The sequence below is a fragment of the Anticarsia gemmatalis genome, chromosome 11 (genome assembly GCF_050436995.1).
Source record: "Anticarsia gemmatalis isolate Benzon Research Colony breed Stoneville strain chromosome 11, ilAntGemm2 primary, whole genome shotgun sequence".
Lineage (NCBI taxonomy): Eukaryota > Metazoa > Arthropoda > Insecta > Lepidoptera > Erebidae > Anticarsia > Anticarsia gemmatalis.
The window spans coordinates 6,767,829-6,784,455 of record NC_134755.1 but is presented as its reverse complement, the minus strand read 5'-3'; the positions used below and the strand labels follow the sequence as shown (position 1 = coordinate 6,784,455).

The 16,627-nt window shown below is 34.7% G+C and overlaps 1 protein-coding gene across 3 annotated transcripts in view; it reads left to right on the top strand.

Moving 5' to 3' along the window:
- The window catches only part of LOC142976731 (salivary peroxidase/catechol oxidase-like), a 159,969-nt gene that overhangs the window by 12,164 nt on the left and 131,178 nt on the right, over nt 1-16,627 (top strand). For 2 of the 3 annotated variants that reach the window (XM_076120254.1, XM_076120255.1), the window contains exons 9-13: nt 459-742; nt 2,232-2,387; nt 2,770-2,890; nt 3,335-3,515; nt 4,005-6,756. In XM_076120254.1, the coding sequence (XP_075976369.1) occupies nt 459-742; nt 2,232-2,387; nt 2,770-2,890; nt 3,335-3,515; nt 4,005-4,143 (881 nt within the window). In that variant the 3' untranslated portion in view covers nt 4,144-6,756. Of the gene's footprint in view, nt 1-458; nt 743-2,231; nt 2,388-2,769; nt 2,891-3,334; nt 3,516-4,004; nt 6,757-16,627 lie in introns of those variants that run through there. The other variant, XM_076120257.1, reaches the window with a different exon arrangement.

The window sequence follows — 16,627 nt, the reverse complement described above, 5'->3', positions numbered from 1 at the left end:
TTGTTAATAGTGGTAGGGAATAGAATAGCGCTACAGTTTATTAGGTATAGAATTTCTGAACAATTTAGCGTTATAGTGATTGGTCATCGTTTGATTTGCTGTCTAATAGTTTCCTACTTCCGCTGGTATTTTATCATTTACTTTCTACAAAATGTTCTATAATTCTGGGTATTAATTTATTATTTGTGGTAAATTTATCTCCTTTGCGCATCCATAAGAACAAATAAACAATATAGTTAGCGTCTTTTACGTCTCTACCATATTTATACGATACAGACTATTCCTAATATGCATAGCGATAAATTATTCATCCAATATTGACTGTACAACATATTTGTACTAAGTATCTAGATCTAGGTGTATTGTTGCATTATTATTTACAAGAACAAAGTCCACGCTCATAATAATTCTACGGCGTACAAACACACGTATACTAACGTACTTATTTATTTATATAGGTAAATCTTTCAACGAGTTGTACGAGAGTTACGACACTGGCTTCAATTCTGACATGGACCCTACAATTACCAACTCTTTCGCGACGGCCGCGTTCCACTTCGTCAACAGTCTTTTAGACCAGGACATCGAATTGATGGCAGAAGACAACACAGTGACGTCACAACGCCTCAAACAGTTCTACTACAACCCACTGATTTTAAAACAGAAGAATGCGTTGGAGCAGATCTTGAGAGGAATGGTCAGTCAGAAGAGTCAAGGAATGGACTTGAATTATGATGAGGATGTAAGTATATTTTGTTATGATTTAGGAGACGCCCATAGCCGTTTGCGCTTGCCGGTCGGTAAAAGATCTGTGGGTTAAGCGAACCTTGGCGCGGTCTTTACGTGGATGGGTGACTGTATAGTGGTATTTTTTCTCTATGATTTTCATAGAGAGACAAATAGACTCGTACTTATAATGTTACGTATGGTATAGGTATATCTCATATTACACTTGGAAATAATTTTCGTCATCGGACAAAAAACCTGAGTCAATGACAAACATGGCCTGACTAGTAATAATATTTGTGTAGCACTTTTGACAGTAATTTTATAGAATAAACAATTTCTTTATGAATAATAATGTTTTAGTACATTCAACGTTCGTGTTAGTATATCTAAGTTATTCACATGAATAACATTTACGTATATACGCCATAAAATAGCTCGATTTTCACCTTGAAGCGCAAATAATTCTACATATTACTACAAATCTACAATCATAGAACTAACAGTTCATATCCCACAATCAATAAATGAATGGTTGATAAATCAATTTCAATGATTTCCGTTGACTTTATGAACAATCTCGAATGGAAAAGTAATAAAGCGAGGTTCAATTGTTACGAAGTTTTATCAAGTGTTTGTTCGTTCGGAACCTTGAACAATGGGCACTACACTGGTAGAGAAACGAATGTCACATTGAACGGAAGGTATATACCTACCTACCTCTATCTAAAGGTATATCTATCTACTTCGTAATGTAGTCAATTGAAGTGTTAGATTTTTAGGTCTTAGCTTGCGTTTTTAAAAGGACGCAATTTGATTTTTATTGTGTAGGGGAGGGAAGGGTGTTTTGCAGCCGCCCTTGTTCCGTCATCTCGAAAAAAGGCTGGTTCAGGACCGAAGGCAAAGGGTGGCGACCTCACAAACTTAAACTTAAGCTTCTACTGACCACCATTAAGAAAATAAAATCGCGTCCGCTGAAAAGCGCAATCCTAAATGTAACTTTTCGATATACTAATATACATAGTTTGTTCAAAGATAGGTACGATAATAGATCTATTTGCTGCACATTTTCTAGATACCCCGTGTAGGTATCATTTGCGTTCATGAATACTCATTTATTCAATTGTTTGTGTCATTTGTTTGAAAACAATTTGTTTTGTTTGCGATGTTTAATAGATGACCCGTGTTAGAAGGCCAGTATTGACAAATGGTAAATAAATTGCGTGTTAATAGTAAAAAAATATTTTTCAATTGACTTGTTGTAAAACGTGTTATTTAAGAATGTGTTTGGTACGTAGGTACTTAGTAAATGTTATTGCTAACATACTTCGATGTTTATAGGTATATAAAGTTATCGCGTTTGAACCATGCAAACAGCTTATCTGTGCAATGAATACTTTGACTTGCAAATAAATTTATCGAATCTTATTGTCGTAACAGAAAAACATTCTCGTAGTAATTAATCCCTTATTGCGTTCACACTAAAGTGCATTTTCTTTCAACAGCTTCGTGATCATTGGTTGGGCGGTCTAGATGTGTTGGCAGTGGATGTACAACGCGGCAGAGATCATGGATTGCCTGGATATGTCCAGTACAGAGTGCTGTGTGGCGGCTCTGTGGTGAACACCTTCCAGCAGTTGGCTGATCTTATTCCGCAAGAGGTATGTAGTAGCTCTACAACGATTATTTAGCCCGAAACTTACCTATACGTTGAAGGAAATAAGCCATTGGAGCGGCACGTTGTATAATTATGACCATTTTTAAAAATTAAATCATTCCCTAATTCTCTTTACCTTTCTAACTACGATGATCTTATGAGGTTTTAATTGGTTCATAATATACAGATACGTAGAGCAAGGATAGAAATTGTGAAAAATTCCATTGATTCTTGACAACCCCTATGTTTGTGGCCGTGGATCATTTTTTTCTCATACTATTGTGCGGATTGTGCTAATGTCATGTGGGGGCCTCTCTCGTGCCTTTCCAATTCATCATATTTTCCGCTGCAAATTTTACTTAAATGTTTTATTTTCTTATCAACAGTCGGTGGACAAACTATCGCAGTTATACGAGCAGCCCGGTGACATAGACTTGGTGATTGGTTTGATGGCTGAGACTCCCGTCACTGGCTCCCTCCTTGGACCCACCGCTACGTGCTTCATAAGTAAGTATCATAAAACACCCTACTTTAGAATGTACCCACTCTCCACTATGTCAGCGATAATAATAAACATTAGTACATCATTTGCAATTTAAAACCAGTACACGTGGTATGATAATATAATGTAAAAATATTTATGTTACTCAGTTGACAATGAGTAATGCGTACTAAAGAAATAAATATAAAACGTACTATGGGTATCTAATATGCAGTAGAAAACTAAGTTAAAGCTTTACAGTAGTACCTAACGGACGTATTAAACATGCGTGTTTACTACTGAATACACAGTCAAGCATTTTCCTACCACTATCGGGAATAGAGTAGATAGCTGTTAAGAAATTTGGTTCGAAATACTCAGCGCTTTTAGCGCCGCTATATTTCTCAAATCAATTAGACCAATTTTTGCTACTTAATAGTACAATATTAATTATACTCTTCGCGTTACAGAGGAACAACTGTGGCGTACAAAGGCCGGAGACAGATACTTCTACAGTCACGTCGATGAGGCTGGCAGTTTCACGAAGCGACAACTGGCTGAGATCAGGCGCTCGACCTTCGCCAGGTTGCTTTGTGACAACACTGGCATCAACACTGTGCAAAGAGACGTCTTCCAGCCCGCTTCTGATAGGTAAGATATCTCACTCTTCTTACTATAGATCCATTTTGTAAAGTTATTTAGATTCGTAGAATAGTGCTACAAGTATGATGCTTTGATTGTATGGTTTCTTAACAAGTTTATTAAATACTTATCGGGAAAACTGAATTATAATATGTTTCATTAATAGCCCTTTTTAACGAGGATTGCAGCGACTATTACAGTATTTGTCACTTTTTTTACTCAAATAGATATTTAGAATTGTAGAATAATGATGTTTGGGATGGTAATTTGTTTATACGGTATTTTTTAGTCTTAAATACATTTTAGTCATAAAACTAGATCATACTTTGTCAATAAAAATTCTTTTTCATTTGCTTGTATCATAGCGATAACAATACTTTTTTGTTGTTGCCCTAAACAAGGATAGCGTATACTAAAATTATGCGCTCCATATAGGTCATCGATATCATTCTTTCCAAATCGTATAGTATATCTAACTTACAAATTTTTCTTTTACAGTAATCCACTAGTATCTTGTGAAGAAATCAAGGCGGTTAACCTCGCTGCGTGGCAGGACCCTGAACAGAAGCCAGACATCCTAACACGTACTAACAAATGGATCAAGAATAAAGTGGGAAGTGGCAACTCTACCAAGTAGCCTCGCATTTAACTTTAAGTAGAAGTCAACGGTGCAAGTTTGGTCAAACGTTTGTAGTTTTAGTTGTAGATATTTTTGGAAGTATACTTAAATATGTTAGTTTTTACGGGACTTTTACGAGCTTGATGGACGGTAAAATTGAACTTATATCAATCAATTTTGATTTAAGGCACACACATATTCGGTTTGGCATTAATCGGCCGGGTGACAAAACCGAATGTGCAAAGGAACCCGATCGGCATAAGCCGAACTAGTGAGCCGAGTTGGTTTTGTTGTTCGATTATAATTATTTGTTGATTAATATTGCCGAACTGAATGGGTGTGTGGCAAGCCTTACAGTTTCTATAATTTCTTTTCTATAGGATATGCTTGTGATTGATCCTGTTGGTTAAAAATATAATAAAGTAGTGCAGTATGACTTAAGACTGTTCCAACTTGCACAAGAGACGTTAAGTGATTGTAGTCGAGCGTCAGTATTTCGGATGATTGTGAAGTGTGCTTACTTAGCTATAGAAAACCACGTTCCTCGAAGTAAGTTAAAATTAATTTAGATCATGCGATTATTGTTAATCTTCAAGTCTTCTTTTTGAGATTTCTGTTTACTATGAAGACTAGTCTAGTGGCTTACGCCGGACAGGATCAAATTCGACTTCAATCAAGTTAGGTTCGAGAGCATGTGGAAGTATTCTTAATGTACACATAAGCGCGTAATTGAACGCTGAAAGTGAAACTTGAGTAATTTTCACTTTAAATCAGCATTTAAACATGCGGAATCTATCGATTTGACAATATCCCAAACCTAACTCGATTGCATTCGTATTCGATCCTGTCGGGAGCAAGCCACTTGGTTATATTTGTCGTGTGATTGTACCGTGTCGTACAGTGGCTGTGATAAGTGGCTCGTCCACTAGCATTGAGAAAAGTCTCGAAAATGGGACGTGAGTACATGATTCTTGTGATCCATATGTTAAAAGATCCGAGATCTTATAAACTTTGAAGCATTAGGTTCAATTAAAATTTAGGCACGCATACACCATGACGCATCAAATAAAAGTTTTTTATCGTCAAGTACGTCAATTTATCCAACTTATTGGTACAGTCAGTGTCTTTTAATGCACCGATTTCTTCTTCGAGTTAAATACGTTTTGGTGTTCGCATGCCTTACTTATATGTACATCTTGCAGGGTTGACCATCTATAGAATGAAGCAAGATTATAACAACAAAAACCCTATTCCCAAATTGCAAGTGTAACAACTGATTGTAGAGCTCAACTCTGGTTAAAGGTTGTGTTTGTGTTATTACAGCTTTGACTGTGATATAAACAGTAGCGCGATTCTCTACAGTCGCAACCCTCGACTAACAAAATAAGTTCGTACGACGTCCGCTAGAGGCGCTGATCCGATTTCCATACAAATTTTCGATAGATATCTAGTTGTCGGTACAGAATTGCGCTACAATAACCAAATGATAGTTTCTGAAGGGAATTAATTCTATGGGTTATACTTCTTTACTAAATACACGAAAATATCCAAATAAGATTTGAATAATCGTTTTACTTGAGGCTAAAAACTAAAAACAATGTAGAAACAGCGTATTTGGATCTATCATGTATTTAGTAAATGAATACTTTCAATTGACTTATCCCAGTTTTTTGCAATTTCTTTAAATCCTGTATCATTTCTTCAGTCTTTTATTCGAGTTATCTTTTCTTCAATGAATTTTTTATTTTAGTTTTTAAGTTTATTAAGTATGTTGTGTAAAATTGGACAGCGCGGTTGGCTTGTCGGTGTGTGTCATTTACGCCCAAGACTGAAAGCTTATAGACTGTAGATTATTAGTATTTATTATTTATTTATTTATTTATTATTATTAAAACAGTGTTTCTTACATGAAACTTATACTTATGGTCCACAAAACTGTTTGAACAGTTTGTCTGTGGACACGGTCGAGTCTCATTTAATTATAGCAGTACTATTGACCATTTATGCTATTCTAAATCGATGTTGGCTAAACTTTGATACATTTTTTCGGTTTAAGATTTATAAATAAATCAATTTAACCCATTAATGTCTCCACTGCATAGCAAGGGTCTACTCCCGTAATGTGGGAGAGGTTAGGCCTTGAGTCCAGTCTTGGGTCTTTTTCTAGTGTTTTGTCGAAATTTAGTTTGCGTTAACGTACTTAAAAGTCTTTTAATTTATTGTAATTTGGCACACACCGAATCATTTCGATAAAAAAATGTTTACCAAAAATAAAGAAAGTACATTAGATTACTTCAATATTTGATTATTGTCACAATATATTGTAATTGTAGTTCAGTATCTGACGCATTTAACAATAAATACAATAAAAAAGTCATGTACAGTCAGAAGCAACAATATGTAAACATTGTCACTTATTATCAGCATTTTTTCATATGATATCATAGAAAATGTGACAAATTTTTGCTCGTGACTGTAGTCTAAATCAATATTATCTTGCCGTCATAAATATTATAATATTATGTTAAAAATATGTCTTATGAACAAAGTTATTGTATTGAAATTAATTTATATTCCAATTAACTTACTTTATTTTAAGTTCTTTTTATACGACAATAAATATAAATATATTTACAATAAATAACGCGATGTTTTTTTTATCAGTTTCCATTTAAATATTTTTACTTCTGGCTTTACCTGAAAGCATTAGAGGTAAATAAGCTATAAGTAAAAACAATTCCTTAGTTTTTATAATTTGTAATAGAATATTAATCAATAGTAGCCCGGAGTTTGGTAACGTACCAAGTAAATGGCAAAAAAATAGGCTCGCCATCTATTTATTACGTGGGACTTACATTGATGATGACTGACACATATGTATATTATGTATGAATATATTAGGTCGGGGAAAAAGTTTTTTCGCATTAAAGTATGTATGAACTTGTAATAAAATCTCTTTGGCTTCATATGTATATGTAGGTATGACATGACGTAGGTTATGTAAAATAAATAAATACTATGATGCTACTATAACTACTTAAATCTATACTTCTATACTAATATTATAAATACTAATACTAATATTATAAAGCTGAAGAGTTTGTTTGTTTGTTTGTTTGAACGCGCTAATCTCAGGAACTACTGGTCCGATGTGAAAAATTCTTTCAGTGTTAGATAGACCATTTATCGAGGAAGGCTTTAGGCTATATAACATCACGCTACGGCCATTAGGAGCGGAGAAGCAACGAAAAATGTTACAGAAACGGGGATTTTTTTTTCATTCTTTCTTATGTGACGCAAGCGAAGTTGCGCGGGTCAGCTAGTCATAAATAAACACAAAAATATATTATCATATAAATGATGAATGATGATGAATACAAGCTCACTATTGTATAATCCAATTAGCTCTTTACAATTCTTCAATGATCACACATTTAACAATTAATCCCAGTTACAAAAAATAAATAAAAAATTAAATATATCGCGATGATACAATATGTAATTGACAGCGATTTATTTTATTACGCTTACTTAGCCTTAAGTCTTTCGCGTTGTATAACTATTATCTATACGGACTGTATACGATAGTTGTAAGCGGTATAAAAGCTGAGCATCTCCGTGTTTCAGAAGACACGTCAAATGCCGGATTCGGTTTTCGGATTTCGCCGGATTCGGAATTTTTACAGTTCACTGATTCAAATATTATTTATATTGAGCCCACGTTCGGGGGAGCTACACATGATAATTTATTTTTTTGTAACTCAGCAATCTCAGGGGCTTTTTACAGAATAACACTACAGTGGTCACAAACTGACCTCACTTCGCTTTTGATGCTTAAGATAAATTACCCTCAATTGCAATCAATTTTACTGGTTCACCATGTACAAGTACACTGCTGTAACTTGACAACATATTTGGAGATCCAGGACATACTTAGGTGTCCATAAATCAGGTTTTCAGATCATCTCAAGATTAACTTAATCAGATGTGAGCATCAAACGTGACATTTGTCAGTTATTTTATTTATGAGTCAGTTTTCATGAACCTTGACAATTAAGTATGAGGAAAATTGTATTTAAAACGAGAGAATGGTTAAAAACGGGTTTCGGTTTTGTTTGCAGCGCGATTTGGTTGGGATGTGTTCGAAATGACAGGTATAAGTTTTCATCAAAAATAATGACTTGGACTTCAGGAAGCTTTGGTTGAACCTATTGAAAAAAAAATTTAGATGTATGAGCGGCCTATAAAAAAATTTAATAAAAAATGACCTAAAATTGTTGTGTGAAATAAATACCGTAAGCTGCTGCATTTTGGAATACTTTGAATGATAACAAACAATTTGGTTATAACAATTGTCACCTCGAGTCTTATAAATTCTGTTCCTAACAGATAAAGCACGAAGTTTGAATGGATTATAAAGAGACGGTCTTTAAAACTAAGAGGATTAAGCCTAGGTTTAACCTCAAACCATTCTCAAATGAGCGAACAGCTCGGTGTAAATATCAATTATTTCAAATGAGATGAAATTACCCTGTCGGTGTACATACTTCGTTTGTTTTTTTCCCTAGAATCGGGGTAATGTTTGTTACAAAAATTAAAACACAGGTTGCCTGAAGCCACGGGTAGACGTTAAGCTGTTTAAAAAATATGTGATAATATAGGAGCTTTCCGTGAAATGGCAGCAATTAGCAGTAAAGTAACATGTTAACTGTTAACGAGGATACGTATTACGTAGGTTGGGACACAGACTAATTATAATAATTATTATATACTTCTAAATGATATAATCCTGCAAAAGGTAAAATATATTTTTGATCTTGAAACTTATAGAGTAGTTTGTAGTACTTACCTATAATTAAAATTATTCAGGATGCCTGAAGGCTTTTGATATGGCTAAACGACTGTTACCGTAGCTGACAATAACTGGATGATTCAAATAATAAATAGCTTAAGTTGTATATCCCGTTAGTTTTGCCGTAGTTCCACACAGTCCGGTGACTGTCCTTGGGTGCATTTTATAGTGTAAACAGAGATAATCACCGGATTGTGACACCATACATTATTGAAATATTAAAGCAGTCGAAAAGGGCCTCTACGTGTTGGCTTCGGCCCAGTGGCGTAATTACAGGGTGGCAAGTCGGCAAAATGCCACGGGCCCCCAGCCGGAAGGGGCCCCTGATCAGAGGAAAATCCCAACTCATTTTTTTTTTTTATCCATACTGGGGGACCAGTATGGAAAAGCTTAAATGTATGATAGTATGGAGGTCCATCTGATGAATTTGCCACGGGCCTCGAACGGTATAGTTACGCCACTGCTTCGGCCCCACGCACGGCTTCCATAATTTATTCCGGGACTCCATAATTCCGGGACTCCATAGTCCCGAGATGTGGTAAAGACATATATAATAATAATAATCTTTTATTACCAATCACAGAGTTTTTACAAGTTTGTTTATCTTAAGTCTAGCTAACTTAAATAATTCAGATCCTTGAATACTAGTGAGGCCCAAACTAAGCGTATGCTCGTATCTTGGGACTCGTGAGTACAGTTTATTTCTATGTCGTTTATGCTTAGACTAGCTGACCCGCGCAACTTCGATTGCATCACCTAAGAGAGAATGGGTCATAATTTTCCCCGTTTTTGCTACTCCTCTCCTAATGACCCTAGCGTGATGTTATACAGCATATAGCCTTCCTCAATAAATGGACTATCTAACACTGTAAGAATTTTTCAAATCGGACCAGTAGACCCTGAGATTAGCGCGTTCAAACAAACAAAAAAACTCTTCAGCTTTATAATATTAGTATAGATTAGTATAGATATGGTATTAAGTAGCCACCCATAATCATAATTATTCCGGAATCTACAGTCCTCATCGAAACTGCTTGATGTATTGGTTACTATTTACCAGTCGGTGAGTAAAATCAGGCAAATACATCGTAGTTAGTTAAGGAAGGAAAAATAAATGGTATGCAAGGATTTAGTTAATAGCCTTTGTAAGATATTAAAGATCGCCTGATTTTTTAACTTTTAAAGCCTTCTGAGAATACGAAAAACAGGAAATTACTCCAAAAAAATAAACCTCTTTTGAAATGTTGGACAGAGTCCTTAGATTTTCTGACGGAAGGTAAGACAAAGAATAAATGAGTTAAGCTTTGGCACTTTTAACTTTAAAACTGTAGCCGACATCTGCACATAATTATGTTCATGTTTAATAAACGATATGCTGTTTCAAGTACCTATGTGGTTATCATACCAAAAACCTTTCATAAAAGACGAGACTTCTTGGTGGCAGTTGGTGGTTTCAATCTTGCTTAGTGCGAATCCCACAAAAATCTTTTTAGTTACATCATAGTCGTATAGCTGGGATATAATGTACCTTATACTTAAAGATACTTGTTACGACCAGCTTATTTTTGCCTTAATTTTTTATATTTTATCTTTCATATGCGTTAATTTATGAAATGCTTATTATGCTAATCTATGGTGCATTTTAAAAGCAATCACCGCACAAACAGACATACAAAAAGGCTTTATATGCAACTTAAAGTCAAGCCAAACCAAGCCAGTATCCATTAAATGACCTACGCACTTATTTCAATTGGTTTACTTACGAAATTTTACTCGCCCAAGGTGAATTTCGTTCCCAATCCAATACATGAAGTTTTCAAGGTAAAAAAGTGTATACGAAATAAAACAATCGTCGGTGATGTGGCCCTTTTATGAGCTGTCGTGTCTAACAAGATAGTTATGTTTGTTTTTGATGGAAAGTGCACGATTGAGATATAATAATATTGTCGGTGTAATGGACAGTGGTTTCCGTTGGTCGGCATGTTTAAAGTGCTGTAGGGTACATGTAGTTTCTATGACGTTTTATATCTGTACTTTGCCTTATGACTTTAAATCGAATCAAAGCACTTCCATTATATCGAGAATTTGACATTTAGAATGTACTGCCAAAATCGTTCTTACGACGCCCGTTAAAAGCGCTGTACAGATTTTCATACAAAATTTTTCGATGACAAATCGGTTGTCGGTAGTCGATAGTAGTAGAGAATCAAGCTACAGATATATTACAATACATATTCGTAAACGGCAGTATTTAAAGGCCGGATTTACGAGAAACAATTATGTTCCTACATTCACGAGAAAAGCCTACATATTTGTTAGAAATTGAAACAGTAAGCAATTAAGATACCTACAAATAATTTTGATAAATTTATCATCGTCAAAAACATGTCTGTGGTCTGGTGACACCGATCACAACAACTAGAATAATAATTGGAAAATACAGGATATTTATTTTTAATTCACTCTTATTACGTAATACGTATTTGTTGTTCCACTTTCTTGAGCAATTTTGGTAACACTTTAATTATTTATTATTAGCAATTGTTAATTGTTATCAGACCATTGAGAAACGAGAAACTGAACTGTTAATTAAACGCATAAATACAAAATTGATCAATTAATTGATGGCAGCAATTTAAAATAAAAGGTTTTTATTAAATTATTTTATTTTTAATTATGAGAACCTTTGGGATAATCACCTTCTGATGGAATACGAAACTTGACGTTAAAATGAAATTACCTTTAAGTCACATCAAATAGTAAACCTAAACACATTGGTTCTGTTTTTAAGAAATAGTTTAAAAACAGCGCAGATAAAATCTCTAAAACACAAAATAATACCTCTAAACCTTTCTTTACGGACAAATCGCAAATAAATAAATGCCTGGGATACTGAGCAGAATTCTCTAGCCATCCGAACGCGAATAAAAGGGCTCGGAGGCAATCTGCCTAATGTAACAAAAGCATTACGTTAGTGTACTTTATGATATCTTTACAATTACAATCTAATAGAAGCTACGAAAGGGAATAATTAACGCATCGTGTCTTATAGCTCAAGGTAGAATACTAAAATAAAACTTGCATACCAAAGAGTTCTATAACACAGTTCTTCGAGGAATAAAAATTCCTCAACTCGCAATGGGTCAGCGTGGTGGCCTCTTGGTCTAACCCCCCCTTTATTCCTAGAGGAGACCTTTGCTCGACATGGTACAGTAATGGGTAAAGGAGAATGCTCAAAAAAACCCAGGCTGTACACAAAAGTTATGTAACTCAAAAAATTAGTAATACTGTGTAATTGAATTCCCAATGTTTACCTCTATCAAATTCGATGGCTGAACATACTATTTTGCTATAACTTTTCAGTAGGGGTTTTCAATATATTTTTATATTTTTTAAATAAGTTACCTATATAAATGTTTAATCTTTTTTGAGTCACACATTTTTAATATAGGTATGTAACTGAGTTACAAATTAAAAATATTAAAAAATATATTTTTGAAAAATGAGTCATCATCACCAGGTCATATATGTCCCCACCGAGGGGCACGAGCCTCCTCTCTTAACAAAGAGGGGGATCAGGCCTTAGTCCACCACACTGGTCTAATGTGGGTTGGCAGACAATTGGAGGGCTATTATAAGGTAGAAAAGTGTTGTCATGGTGGTAGATTGCTAGCCTATAGCCTATAAAGCACCAAACCCTTCCATCCCTCTACTGACTTTTGCAGTATGCACGGGAAGAAATGCAGCTGGCACCTTCTATGTTTTTTTTCGCTCTCAATCCAGCATGGGAGCAATGGGAGAAATGAGTGATACTGTGTAATTAATTCCAGATATTTACCTCTATCAAATTCAATGGCTAAACATATTATATTGCTATTACTTTTACTTTTACTTTGTTTTGTACTATGTATGTAGTGATAGAATATAATTATTTTATTGTTAATTATTTTTAAAAAATCACAGTTCCATTCAAATTAATTATTTATTAGTATTAGATATTTACTTATACAATTATATTATTCAAAAAATAATCATTGTGATGAATGTTTGAAAAATATTATTTTTTTAAATTCACCTTTTAAATAGTAGATAATAGCAAAAAATAGTATTTAGCCATCGAATTTGATAGAGGCGAATATCTAGAATTGAATCACTCAGTATCACTAACATTCTGAGTTACACACCGTTTGTGTACGGCCTGGGTTTTTTTCCCATACATTTTGAGCATTCTCCTTTATTTTATTATCGAACTTATTGCAACGACCATCCTTTTGTGATTTTTGTCTAAAAACTTGTGTTTTCAATTAACAAAAACGGTATTAATTTCCTTACCTGCAAAAATGACTGTATTATTACACAAATCCCTTCCTTTACTTTTTTGTAATTAATGTCTTAAAGAAAACGCTCGTGAGTATCATGTAGGTACATGCGTTTTTATGTCATTAATTAGTATATTAAGAAATTAGTATTTAATTAACATTAACCTTTTTAAAAATACTGTACATTAAACCGCTGCGTAGGTACGATATGGAAAAGAACTTTTGTAGGTTTTTAAATTGTAATGATTGCCGCTACGGTTACTGCGGTGAGGTGACCACGTTACCAACTTTAACTGCACCAAAAGTGAGGTTATATGAAAAAAATATCTTGATATACCTTAGGGATTCTAGTAAAATGTTTTATTTTGTATTATTCTATTGAGTATTCTTTCGCGAAAATAGTAACGCACTAACTAAGTAATTAGTTCTTCAAATAATTAGAAACTTGAGCGTGAGAGCACGCTGTTATTATACTGATAATACATATTATTATGTGATATAATAGACAATGTAATCAACGTAATGAACAAAGCGGTGTTATCGGTCAATCTTTGCACCGTTGCATTCAAAGGCCTAGTAAATCAGTACTAGGTCGAAACATTACTTGAACCGCAGTGTATCCTGGAATATACAGTCGCTCTGATTACTTCCTGCAAGGTTACAACACATAGATATCAATCACAAAGACAAATTGTTGAGCAAATGCACTTAATAACTTCCTCTCACTCTAAATACCAAATTCATCGTGAAGTTTTAATGCTATAGTAATATTTTACTTGATTTAAAACTGTGTGGCCCGCCTTGATGATGTTTACGCAAATGATACTTACGTGAGATTTTTTAAAGGTTAGTTGGTGTCAATTCATCAATGTATGAGTATGGTCATGTAGTGCAATGTAAAAACTTTACCATATCTGTGTTCACAATATCTTTGCATTTTTATTAGATAACAGGTATAATGAACGACGTTCGCAGGCCTTCACGTTAAAAAGTTATAAGAAAGCATTAAGAACGAATCAGAGATATTGTTCCTAGGGTAATATCATACTTCTTCTGTCTAATTACGACATTATATGGCTATAAAATCAATCGGATAGATTATCATCATCAGTCTGTTCCATACGATTGATCATCTGAATAACCAGTTGCATTGACTGCCTCTGTGTCGCAGTCGATAGTGTATGCTACTGCCGCATGCCGCGCAAGAGGTCTAGGATTCGAATCCTGGGTCGGGCCAAAAAGTCATTTGTGAGATTTTCTGTTAAGAATTTCTATGAAATTGCCTGGAGTAATGTGGTCCAGGTCGTTGACAGTTTGCCATTTTTGTGCTAGTTATAATGGAACTGATGTTGATCAGTCGGATACCGGTTAGGACATTATTATAACTTTGTCCGAGCTAAATATATATACCTAAGTTCTTACAGTTAACTAAGTTCTGAATTTTCAATGCCCTATAACAAAACAAAGAGACCGAACGGTATTGTATTACCAAGACTGACATAAATAGCTGTTTTAGATATTACTCCTTCAACATAATCGTGGACATAAAATTTACATCGCCTGAGATAATAATCATTTGATCCAATTAAGCATACTGCATTAAGTAAGCGTGGGTTTGTTTACTTAAAGAACCATTATTTACGTATTAGAAAGACTTCATAAAGATTTATTGGCACGATTTTAAGAAATCAGTGGTCTATGCGCATGATATAAATTCAATTAAAGTTATGCACACTACTCATATTTAATTTATTAAGACTTCAATTGATTGGATAATAGATAGTGGTGGTAGTTTTTGTATTATCAGGATATTTTTTCAATTTTTTTAGTTAATCGTATGGCATATGCTTTCGAGTTAACTGTTAGGCAAACGATCTGTGGTTTAAGCAACCCTTGGCGCGGTCATTCCTTGGATGGGTGATCACTTAGTGGTATTTCGGGCGAGCCTGTACTTGCGTTCACGTAAAAAGCCGATCCCGGTGGTTATTAATTAAGATATTAGTCGTCAAGCCTAGCGTCGAAACTTTGACGCTAGGCTGACCAATAACCATAAGAAATGTTTTAGTTTTTTTGTTTAGCCTCTTTCTGTGTCCCAATTTTGAGCAAAGGCCTTTCCTCTAGACTTAATAAAATCATAAGAAAATATTAAAAAAAAACTTCGTTAAAATAATTCATCTGTCTTGCCACCTCTTCGAATGAGGAAAATCCCGTACCTTAAGCACACTCTCGAGTACACACACTTCCTCACCAAATAGTTGTAGACAGGAGAATCTTTATAGTACAAAGTTCAAGCTAGTTAGAAACAAATAATAAATACCTTTCTTTTTGACTGATTCATATTTCTGCGAGTGACGTTATGTTGCACAAACATGGCGGTGCTGATTTCCTTAATGCGTCAATTGGTTTTTTAATGTCGTCGGGGAGAAGATTAATTAATTCTATATTTCATAAGTTTTATGATTGTTTAGAGCAAGATGAATGGATTTGATGACTAATCCGGAATCGTAGGTGTTGTAACCTACCCGGAGGTTTCTTAGTGATCTAGCAAGCCAAAGTAAAAATGAATACCTTATCTTGTGTTTCCCATATACTAATATTATAAAGCTAAACAGTTTGTTTGTTTGTTTGTTTTTTTGAACGCGCTAATCTCAGGAACTACTGGTTCGATTTAAAAAAATATTTAAGTGGTAGATAGCCTAGCATAAGACTACAGGCTATATATATCATCACGCTACGACCAATAGAAGCAGAGTACCAGTAAAAAATGTTACAAAAACGGGGAACATTTTGACCTATTCTCTGTTATGTGACGCAAGCGAAGGTGCGCGGGTCAGCTAGTAATCTTGTATGTGAAATTTCATGTCACAATGTTAGTTATTGTCCTCCTCCGAAAAGGCTTGACCGATTCGCATGAAATTTTGTGAGCATATTGAGTAAGTCCGAAAATCGGACAATATCTATTTTTTATAGATCTGAGTGACACTGTCCTTTAATTTATATGACAAAACAACGTTTGCCGGGTCAGTTAATGTGATTTAAAAGTCATGCAATGCAATCGTTTGAAAGCTACGAACTCAGACAATACATTATAGAGAGACCTACCTAGTTTGGTACATCTTCAGCAATAAAATGTCCTCCTGTCCGATATTTTGCGACGGCGGCCAGTTTAATTGAAACCAGTCAACTCTGCAGGATTTGGTTTGGAGTGTCCAATAGCAAATACACAGGTACACTCTCTATTCCCTTACATGTGGGACGGCTACAGCATCACGACCAGTGCGAGGCCAGGCGCAGTACCGACGGCTTTACGTGCTCTCCAAAGGACGGAGGT